We start from the raw sequence: 12,105 nt of genomic DNA, 5'->3' as shown, positions 1-12,105 counted from the left end.
ACACTGCAGTCCTTTTGTTGGACTATGATGTCAATGTTAAGCATTTTTGATACTTCCCAATATTACTGCAATTTGTAATATACAGTACAGTATGTAGATGTAAAATTATGCATCAGTTGTTGAGCAGCACCTACCTGAGCACTCATGCATTCAAAAACCTTGATTTGATCTCAGTGGATCCATTCTTCTTGGATACAGTGTTTGATTGGTACGTGGCTCATGATGTGATTATCCAATAGCAAAACGCCCCCTCGGTGCCTGCAGAATCTGCAGCTGTGCAATTCCTTTTAAAGACAGAAATAAAACATAGGTAGATGAAAAACTCCCAATTTTCAGTGGTTCTTTAAGCTTTATTTACATGCACCATCTTTGATACAGCCAAGATAGGAATTGGAATTACAACTGGCAATGTCAACTTGGTGTCTTTTGTTTTTAGGAGCAATAGGAAGAAATGGAGTTGGAATATTGGCAGTGAGAGATACTCAAGATAACTGTAGAAAAAAATGAAGCTTAAAGTCAATATGAAATCATCCATTTGGGGCTATCAAAATTATATTTGGAAGCACAGCAGTGCAGGATTTATTTTTTGTGAATCCAAATAAAACTAAGCAAATGGGATCCCATATTTCTGCAACATTATCAGTTAAATTCAAAAGGGTGCAACATTTAAATGTTCTCTAGGACTCTAAAAGGAGGACACCATTTCAGGCATCATTTGCCGTTTGTTGTCAGTCCTCAAAAAATACCCGATTGAGCTGGTCAAAGTGTAAAACAAACCATTAAAACAAAAGTGCGTTTACACAGCTCTACCACATTTCATATGGAAACGCACAAAATAAGCACATGTGGAAAATAAATAAAATTTCAATTAACAAGAAGACAAGTGAAAGTTGACAGTTTCCAGCTGATAAAAATGTAAACTAAAACAAGTTCCTACAAAAAACTGTGCTGATATCAATGTTTTTTGTTGCCCTTATAGCACTGGTTCTTAACATTTATACACTGTATATCCTCCTATTTGCACTTAATTAAATGCAGAAATATTTTGGCAATATTTAAAATACTGTGGTCGTTTCTTTCTCAAATGGCAAAAAATGTCTCTAAGATACTACACAAACTCGCCTCACAGGGTTGGAAACACTATTTGAGCCAGCACCTGCTATAGTGCTGATAACAAAGGGGAGGCTACTAATGCCTCTCCATCTGCAGCCACTCCTTGCTATCTTCTTATTTATAGCACCAAGAACTCCTTCAAATTAACAAACACCAGAATATTATAGTTGAGTGCTGTGGAGGCTCTAAGTGTGGTTATTTTAATCCAAATAGTCCTACATGTTTGCTAATGTAAATGGTCTCAACTAGAGCTAAATCATGTTGCTTGCTAAACACGGTCCTTAACTCCCTAAACAGTGTGTACTTAAGCAGTACTTCCAATATTGCAGTAGGTGGAAGAGGAGGGAAAGATGGTGAAAAGGAATTTGCAGCAGAAACACCATACTATCAAGACTTCCGAAATGCACCTTTTTTTAAAAGGAACAGATTTCACAGTAATGTCACTAAAATCACAGGGTAACATTTGCTAAATAAAAATAAAACATCATACAAAAACCACACAATGTAGATCAGTTCACATCTTGATAACATTAACCTCTACAGATTGATATTTGGTGCGTGACTCTGTGAATCATTGGGGAAAAAAAAAACCTATTTATATATTTGTTTTTAAATCTTTTAGTCCATTTAAGCTATGTCTCTCTAAGAAACTTAAAAAAAGAAAAAAGTTTGTCAAGTAACCTCCACTGGAACGTAATAGAACATTCTCTGCAGCTTTTCTGTAAACAGGCTGTCCCTCACAACAGGCTGACAGCTGGTTTGGCAAAAATGTTGGTATGAAAGGGTGTGAAAGAGGAGAGAAAGCAAGGTGAAAACAAAATAATTCATCTTCAGTTTCATGTATCACTTTGTGATACCGCATGGGTGATTCCCTGAGACTAACACGAGTTGATGATTTAACAAAATGTCCTGTACTTCCATTCCAGTCCAGGTTGTTATTCACACCGCCCAGGCATTGATCTTTTTAAAGAAATGTTTTCCTCCTCTGGGAAGACACCATTGTGTGTCTCAGACACTTAAAATACAGTACCAAACTTAATGCCTCACATTGAAAATATTGGAAAAAAAAAAAATACTACATGAATACGTTTGTAGTTTCTTCCCTATAGTTACACAACGCTGGACAATGAACCCCAATTTACATTTCCCCCTACTACTTTTTTTTTTTAAACCAATGCTGAGCTCTGACAGAGCTTCTCAGCTTGGGACCCAGCTGTGAGGGGAGGTCTGTTTCGAGCTGGAGAAGCTTCCTGAATTCCTGTTGCCGTTCTGGGCGGAGGTGAGGCGAGAGTCGAAGCTCAGGTCCAGGCAGTCGGCTTCCATCAGTTCGTTGCGGATGGAGTCCATGTCAGACTCAAGACTGCTGTTGAACACGTCGAGATCCAAATCGGCAGGAAAGCGGTCCTGGACGGACAAACCAGAGCCGAGCTGCATGGAGGTGTTCTTGCTGGGGACCTCAGGTGGGGTGGCTTTGCGTCGGGGTGGCCCGCGTCTTTGTCAGAGGTTGACAAGCCAGCTTGCCAACCAGGCACTGAAGAGCTTTGGGCCTCACACACACTGGTGTGGTTCACCAACATGGGCTCTTTGCGCAGCAGCATGGCATTTCGGCGGGAGTTCTGCAGGGCAATGGCGGTGCTGGCCTGCGACATCAGCGGGTCGGACTGGGTGAGCATGACGTTGCTGGGGCTGTGGGAGTCCAGGCTGAGCAGATCCTGCAGGGTCTGGTGGTCGTCAAAGTGCGAGATGCAGGAGAAGGTGGTCTGCTTGTTCTCCTGGATGGTCTGCATGGGCGACTGGCGCAGGCATGTGATGGACGGTGGGCTAAAAAGAGGGTTAGGCCCGTAGCTGCCAGAGGGGCTACCCAGACTGCTTCCTGAGCAGCTGAAGGTAAACACTGAGCTCCCCTGACCATTTGTTCCATTGTCTTCCTCTCCAGGAGGAGGCTGCTGGGATGCCGTCAGGCTGATATTGTCTAAAAGGTCGTCCATCAGGTTGTCAGAGAGCCTGTCGTTGAGGTTCATGGTACCTGCCAGGTCAGAGAGCCCCGTGGGCCCCGTGGATGGGGACATGCTGCTGGGGCTGGAGTACAGCATGGGGGAGAGGGGCAAGTCATCATCAGGCACCTCGTCCAGCTCTAGGTTGGCCAGGATCGGGGACAGACGACCGCTGAGTGTGCTGGCGTTGGAATTGGTCCGAGAGCGAAAGTCTGTCCAGGCGTCCAACTCGTCGCTGCTGCGGGAGGTGGGACTTCCTGTCCATTTGGAGAGGCTTGAGGTGCTCTCAGAGCTGCCGTCTTGAGCTGCCTGCAGCGAGGCTTTCTTCTTAGTGGCACGTCCTCGGGCTCCTTTGATGTATTTGCTGTTATCCATCGATACGGCCCGTCGTCTGGGAGCTTTGCCTCCTTTCCCTCCTTCTGGGTTGACCATCCACCAGGAGCTTTTCCCCGTTCCTTCATTCTGGACTTTCACAAAACGACTATGGAGGGACAGATTGTGTCGGATGGAATTCTGCAATAAAAACAAATGAAGAATTAAAATGTTTGAGTCAAAATCCTTCCGTGCATAAACATACTTCCAAATGAAGCTAATTCTGATGTAATTATACATTGTTTAAAAAAAACGTGCTGTAGACAATGTTAACACTAATTTGACCTACTCACTTTCATATTCACTGCCTAATACCCACCTTTAAAAATCCCAACCAGAACTTGAGAAATAACTTGGAGTACCACATCATTATTTAAATAGATGGGATGAAAAAATTAAAAAAACTACAAAAATGTTTAAAGGACTTATTATTATAAAGAAACTTTCCTTCAAGATAGCCGTAAGTCAGTAGGTCTGTGTAAGTGAAAAATAATTTGGAGATCTCAAGACAAATTTGGGCATTGCCAAAAATTGAGACAGACACAAAAAAGTATTTTGGGAGTTTTTTCCATGTGCAAAACTGGATACATTTAAAATCTTCTTTCAAGCCTCTTGAAACGGTTAGCAAAAGAAAACCACTCTTTGGTTGAACTGCTCACAACCGTCATGTAGGCAATACTTTATATTAAGGGTCACAAACCAAAACGGTTGACAACCACTGCACTAGAGGTAGAAAATTAAGACTTTCACAAAGCAACATCCAATACTGTAGGCCTCCTACAAAAGTTAAGTTTTTTGACAATAAACTAAATATTTACAGCAAAGTACTGTGAACAATACTGCCGTAACACCTCACACTGTGACCCATTTCTGGCTGCTTATAAATGTCTACAGGATATCTCTGGAGATGTTCCTTCACATGTACAAAATTAAACAGCTGTAGCCTAGGGCCACGGTAACTGGGAGAGGGTCCAGCATAATTCTCTTAAGCTCAAATTCACTTGAGTAAACCAAGGCCCTATTTAAATCTATCTCTCAGAAGATTACACTAATCAAACACTGAAGAAGCTCAACGCTTACAAACTACAGCTGCACAACCCTACCCACAACCTCTACCATATGGATTCTATGAGGCAGCTGTGAGGGAAGTTGCTCTCCATCTTTGGTGAAGACAGACATCACAAGCGAGCGTTGGCCACATTTTTCCTCTGAATGCATTGAGCTAATGACCCACTGACATCAAACTTCCAGCAAAGCCCTCGCTTCAAGACAATTAAAGATTAGGTCAACTGAAAAAACTTTCATTACTTACAACAACAACAAAGCTCATGTGACTCTCAGAAATTAAACTTCAAGTACCTCTTCTCTCTCTCATTTTAACAACCATAAGTTTGCTGGAAAGGTTGGTGGCATTTGATGATCACTGAGAATTACCAATGATCTTCTAATTAGGTTAAAGTGCTGACTTCAAAGTATAAAAGGTGATGTGCTTCTTGGTTTTTCTTCCTATGAACCAAAAAGAAAAGACCAAAATCAACAGCGTGCTAGTCCATTTCTCGATACTTTCCGACTTCCCTACACTGTGGCACTCACTCGTTCCTACTGAAAACATAAATCTTTAAAGAAATACTTTGATATTATGGAAAATACTTGAGTTTGATGAGAAGATTAATACCTCTCATGTCTGTATGGTAAATATAAAACTGCGGCCAGCAGCCAGTTGGCTTATCATGCTGGCTAGCACAAAGACCAGAAAGTTTGACAACAGTTTAGTTAGGGGGGCACAGATCTCTCAGTACAGATTCCCTAAAAATAGCTAAACTCAGGTTGTCTGTTAGACTGGGTAAACCCCGCCCACTCTGCCAGCGATTGGAGCTCGGTCTGGAAACCTGCACCTTTAATTCTCCTGCTTCAGTTCACAATTTTGGGGGAACCAATCACAAACTGGCTCATCTACCTGGCGCGCTATTGGCGGGTTTAACACGATGACGACAGAGAAGCGACCAAGCAGCTTATTGTTTACATTCAACATAGCTGCGATCACTGAACACCACCAAAGCGCAGCAACCCGTTGATGCCGCTGTCGCTTCTAAGTCACACCGGATCAATGGTCTGATTGGTTGAAGGACTATCCAATTGCATACAGTCTCATTTGAACTATGCCCGTTGGTCACGCCTCTTGCGCAAAAAAAAATACAGACCAGACTCCCCAGACCAACACTCAATCTCAAATCTATTGAGCTTGGCTTGGTCTGGTGATAGCCAGACTAGGTGTCTGTCAATTAAGAACCAAAACAATTAGATGATTAATCGATTAGTCGTTCAACAAGAAAATGAGTGCCAATTATCTTACTGGCTAAGTGTTTTTAGTGGTTTTCAGCTAAATGACATCCCTAGCTTTAGTAGTCAATTAGGAATGCTGTTTCTTGTTTTATATTGGTTTTGCTATTTAATAGACTAAACAGGATAACAAAACAATAGTGCGATTAATTGACAATGAAAGTAACTGATGCAGCAGACTGGATTGATGCATCCTTATTTTCAGCAGGATTTGAGTAATGAGAAGTACTAACTTATTAAAATGAAAAACGTGTAGGATTATTGTTTAGATGTTTTTCTAAAGAACTGCCACGCATATCTAATATCACAGTTGTCACCTGAGCCTAATCAGTGTTCGTCTGTAAATGGACTAGAGTGGACACAATAAAAGCAACACCTGTCCTGTTCAGTGTAATGCAATCCAAAACAACAGCCCTGCATTATATCAACAAATCTTTGTGAGACTTTGATTCTGGTCGAGCCGGTCAGCGAGATTTTGATTAAACTCTGCGGTCATTTATGAGGCTTTAATTGTACCACAGCCGGTGGATGTAACAGCAGCTACACTTTGAAACATAACACAGTACAGTAAAACATAAACCACAACCGCAAACATGTCCAAGGACCTCAATTCTACACTTTGATTCAACAAAATACGTTATAACCTACACAAATGCAATTTTTTATTACAAAGCTGTTGAATTTGAATGTTATGCTATGCAGGTGATGCTTGCAGGGGCGTCGGACTGGGGGTAAAAAGGAAACCGAGTACCCAGGGACCTTGTGTATGGAGGACCCAAAAAGATGCTAGAATGAATAGCTGTGGATGCAAAGACGGGCCCATGGTAAATGCCTTTCTAGAGGGCCCAGAATGTTGTGTACCTCTTGCATACAAGTAGTTAAGGTTTGCTGTGATATAAGATAAACTGTATTCACAGACGATGTAAATAGACTGTTCTTATATAGCGCTTTTCTAGTCTTAACGACTACCCATTGGGCTTTTACATAGTACAGGAACCATTTACCATTCACTCACATTCATACACTGTGGCCAATCATCATCAGATAAACACTCACACACATCTACACTCCGAAGGCAGCATCAGGGGCAACTCGGGGTTCATTGTCTTGCCTAAGGACACTTTGACATGGGACTGCAGGGCCAGGGATCAAACCACCAACCTTCAAACTGGCAGGCGACCACTCTACCACTGAGCCACAGCTGCCCTTATGTGTGTAAAAAACAACATTCCTGTTATATTCTCTTGGATTTCCCCTACCCTTATAAGGCTTATGCACAGCACCCAAGCTGTTTTGGGCACCACCTAAGCCAAATAAAAGTAACTAAATTACTTTTCTCAGATCCAGTGATTGTAGTTGGACCCCAGTGGACTTCTTTAGAAAGTTTTGTCTTTAAACTTTTTGAGTGTTAATATTATCTGCTCTAGCTTTTCCAATGTTTTAAAATCAGATATGGTAATACTTATGGACCAAAATTATGTAAAAGCACATTTTTTTTAAATGTAATAATGCAACATTTTCTTGAGGGAGGATCCCCTAATACCACATGCCAAATTCATGCACCTACTTAGTCTTCCACAAACCTAGGGGAAACACTGTTTTCTGGATAGTATAAAAGCCTGTGTCTGGGTGACATGTAGCAGTTAAAGCTATCCCGCCTGCTTCTTAAAAAGAAATATCTAATGGATGTTGTTATGTATTTAAAGCTCCAGAGATGAGTTACATTTCGGAATGCTGCACAGGTACATACAGTAGAAGCCATACAGCATTCAAAAGAAAAATCACAAAGAGCAACTCTTGCCTGCCCCTCCCCCATGCAGTCAGAGCAGCTCTGCAGCACCCAGTGAGCAAAGCCTCGTTCTGAGCGGGGACTGGAGCTATGCCAGTTTAGCCAGAGCCAGAGCGAAACACTGAGCTTCTCTCACACTGCTACACAATGACCTATATAATTTATCAGCTGATTGATTATTGTGCCCAGGGCACGTGAAAAAGACAGTGTGGCACACAGCAGGGGTCAAGCCTCTGGCTGCTCATCTGTATAGGAGCTGAGTATTTAGTTTGGATTTACAATATGGAAGGGAAAAAAAACTCATATTGGAGCAGCACACAAAGGCTGTCATTGAGTCTGGAGTAGAGAAGTGTGACAGGTCTGGATTTACAACCCCTCAGTCCCACCCTCAACATGCTTTGCACATACAAATGACAATCCTTTAACTGATTGCTGAATGTCCCACTGATACAAAAGCATCTTCCATGAAATGCTGATGTCAGCACTTCTGAAACCCTAGCATTCTTCTGCGAGGTAAATATCTGTCTGCAGGCACCGGAATGCAAACAAGGATCCAAACCATGAATGAAAACAGCCCGCCACTAATCTTAAATATAAACTACCAGCTGATTATGTGCAGATTAATCAGTTATTAACATCAACACACTGCTCAGATGTTAAACTCCACTTGATTCCCATCAACATGTCACATCATGACGAGCTTTCAAGAACAATGACCATTACTTTATTTCCTCCATTAAGAAACTCCCTGGAAATCAGACTGCATCCCACATCTAGGTTGGATTACAAACCTATTTCCAGAGTTTTTCTAACACTCCCACCTCTACCACCATCTAAATCCTGCAAAGCTTTCATCTGACTTGATTCCATGACAGATGAATTGGTTTTCCAGGCCGAACTAATCCTTAAAATCAAACAGAGGCAGGGCCCCGCTGGAGCTTGTAAGAAGCCCACTGTGTGTGCTGCAGTTTGTCTGAAAGTGAAATTGACTTTGCATTCCCTATTTTAAATCTCGACTTTCATACCCACTACCTTGTTTACTGGATTAGTGTGTACTCTAATTTCGTTTAAGGTGCAGAACTAATCGTGTGTGTAATTTGATACACACGCCATTACAATTGTACCCTATATTGGCAGCAACTTGGGTAGTTTTACACCATAAACGTCCCAACTTCCTGCTGATTTTTTACTCTGACACCCAAATATGCCTTATAATAAACCTAAAACCCCCCTATAGGCTATATGCTGGTTTCTGAAAATGACCTGTGTTTGCAGACTTCTTTTCCTCCATCTCTAGTCTATCTAGGATGCTATCCTCATTAAGGATAGATGTGTGCTTTATATGACCACAGTATGGTGTTATGATGACAGGCAGCACCAACATGTCACCGCTCACCTTCCAGCCAGCAGAGCTATTGCTGTCGCCTTTGTCCTTGAAATATGGCACAGACCTCACCATCCAGTCATAAATTTGGGACAAGGTGAGCCTTTTCTCGGGGGAGCTCTCGATGGCTTGGGTAATGAGGTCTGCATAGGAGTAGTTGCCCCAGGCGTTCCTGCGGGCGGAGGACTTCCTCAGCTGCTGGGAGGCAGAGCCGCCCAGAGCCGCGGTGGGGGTCTGCGCCGAGGAAGGCGAGCTATCGGCGGCCTCTTCCTTGCAGGGGCCGCGCTGGACCTCCACAGGCTCGGAGACGGAGCTGCTGCTCGGCACACGGGATCTGACAACACCGACGCTGGCTTTCTGAGCATCGCCGCTCACCGTGCTGCTGACACCCTCATCATCATCATCATCTTCTTCTTCAGGGATTACGTCAGTGTCATTTGTCCCGGGCTTGTCCGCAGCAGACTCCGGACGGGGCAGTGGCCAAGTGCAGGACCGTGGCCGCTTCTGGGGCTCGAAATCCGGATCTATCTCAACGTTTAAGGGGGACTCGTTGCCGTTGCGCGCCGCTTCAGCCATGTTAATCGCGATATCTCGGTCGCTGCACAAATGGTTACAAAATCACTCAGGTCGCATTCCATCAATGTTTGTGTACATGCTTCAGAGACAGTTTATTTACTAATGCACGGTATGCAAATGTCCAGTCTCCAGCCCAGTCCCAGCACGTGTCTGTCTGTCCTGCAAGGCGTCTATCCGCAGCACACAAAGCTGATCGGACTGCCCAGCATTAACAGAACATTGTCTTTTCCCGTGCCCAGCCCACACCCTGGCCAACATGCATTGTAATTTGGCGAAACGTGGGGTTAAAGATGGGAAGAGTCGGCGAAGTCTTTAAAGGAAATCCGAACAGCGTTCCTTTACAAGCGCCCGCGTCCTGCACCGCGAGCCTGCGACGCGCATGCCAAAGAGAAATGAAAATGACTACACCTAAAGCCACCACATCAGCTGTATCAGTCCATACACAGCTGCCATCTTGACCATTTCCTTTCCCCAAGTTCTTTATTACCCGTGAAGAGAGCTGCCGGTTGCATGTGCAGCGCGCTGCGGTCCAGATACCATCAAGGCGGATTGACTTCTCAAGGCCCTGCAGCTTTCTTTATAAAACAAAAAGGGAGCTACTAGAGAAATGTGGCAAGGCTTAAATCCGCCCTCTCAAGAGCTAAAACCTCCCCATAACGATGCACTCCGGCTGCACATCTCTGGCATCTTGAACAAGCCAGCACGGTGTCCTCCGTGTGGCCAGCTGCCTGCAGACACACTTCATTTAATCTGCTGCTGCTGCTGCTGTGGCTGCTGCAAACGCTCCGAGTCCAAGGGAAGGAAAACCTCACGATCCTGCCCCCTGGTCTGCACTGGAATTAAAGTGACAGTATATGGAGATGTCCGCAGGAGGTCTGGGAAAAATGAGAGTGTGTGGTGTGAAATTTAATGTGACTTATAAGAGTGTAATGTATTGTATAATGGACCAGAGTGTGTTAAAAAAAGAAAAAGAACTTTTGCAAATTATAATATGTATTGTGTGTTTTAAACTGTGGAAGACTAGGTGCTGTATGATAATACAACAAACTGTCATAACCAGTGATGACGTTTTTAAACAAGTCATCACTGAGTTAAGAAGAAGAAAAAAATTGGATAAAAATCAGCTCCTTCCTTGGGATATTATTAATTTGTAATGTTTAGCACTCTGCACTTTATGGTCTGTTCTTTGCACTATTAGCACATGCACTTTAACGCATGCACTTTAACCGCTCTCTGCACTTTATAATGTAAACTGTCATGTTTTTGTAATTTTGTAGTTCGTATATATCTCTTGTGCTCTCTAATGTATGTCATAACATGTAACTTGTACAAGTTCAATAAAGCCTTTTGTTAAAAAAAAAGAGATGTCCGCAGGCCAGTGACATCACGGTGTGCACCTTTTTCTATGACCAGCGTTGGATTTTCAGAAGACAGTATATTCCGAAATACTACTGAAGCTAAAGTGGTCTACAGTTATTTGACTTAGATATTAAATTATTGAAGTAGAAGTAATAATCACTTACCTCTTTGTAGAAAACTAGAGATTTTCACAACATTAGTTTTAAGTCTGGAACATGAATATTGCTGCAAGATTAAAGTGGAAACCAAGACCTATGTTAGAAATATTTAATAAGTCATAATAAAATCTCTAAAAATGTTTCAAGTATTTGGATTTTTCTATTACACTTGTCTCCCACTAACAGTTTTAAACTAAACAGTTTTCCACATTACTAGGAGTAAAATGACAGTGGATAAATACTGAATCTTATATATGCATTTATACATTTGTTGTCAAAGTAGTCAAATCTTCACAATACTTGCATCTAAACATACTTAAATCTTACTTCAAAATACCCACCTTGTGATACTTTTTTTTAAATTATGGGGTGTGTACTGTATTCTTCAACCAGGCTGTAAAACCACAAATTCACACAAAAAATACACATAACATCCCTTCAGTGCACTCAGTGGTAATGAAAATGTTTTTGTCAGTTGCTAATTCGTAGAAATTGTTATGTTTTGTTCCTTATAATGTAGAACCCAAATTACCCATTCATTAAGTCATTCATGGCAGCTACTACCCTGGTTGCAACAAAAATAACTGTAGATACTGTACCTAAATAAATGGCATTTGTTGTAAACTGCAAACTATACATTTCATTTTCTTACATGTCTTTTAATGACCTGAAGAGGAGTTAACATTCTACAATTACGTACGTATCACAAATGTGAGGGTGGATTCTGATGTTTTTTTCAATATTAGTATATAGTATAGTATATTAGTCCCCGTTTCTGTATTTATAGACCTTTTTCACGGCAGACATGTTGACATGTCATAGCAGGAAAAGCACAGATGTATTCAAAACCATTAATGATGGCTGCATTCCATGTAGGAGAGGCCCTGGTATTGTGCTTGCTGATTTGGCACCACCCGATGTGAGTCAAGTGCAGATGTGAGTTGCGCATGTTCAGATTTAAACGGTTTACGGCAAAATGGGTCATACTGAAATTTTTTTAATCCATAAAATAATAAACTT

General features: G+C 42.2%; 1 protein-coding gene across 1 annotated transcript; it reads right to left on the bottom strand.

Annotated features, from left to right (window-relative positions):
• Positions 1 to 328: 328 nt before the first annotated feature.
• On the bottom strand, positions 329 to 10,428 carry foxo3a (forkhead box O3A). The gene is given in 3 exon segments (XM_032500842.1): positions 329 to 2,567; positions 2,570 to 3,620; positions 9,005 to 10,428. Coding segments are annotated over 3 exon segments (1,872 nt in total). The 5' UTR covers positions 9,569 to 10,428; the 3' UTR covers positions 329 to 2,310.
• Between the last annotated feature and the right edge of the window lie 1,677 nt (positions 10,429 to 12,105).

Source organism: Etheostoma spectabile, chromosome 20, assembly GCF_008692095.1.
Source record: "Etheostoma spectabile isolate EspeVRDwgs_2016 chromosome 20, UIUC_Espe_1.0, whole genome shotgun sequence".
Lineage (NCBI taxonomy): Eukaryota > Metazoa > Chordata > Actinopteri > Perciformes > Percidae > Etheostoma > Etheostoma spectabile.
Note: the sequence above shows the minus strand (reverse complement) of the source record. Positions and strands in the feature narration are given on the sequence as shown.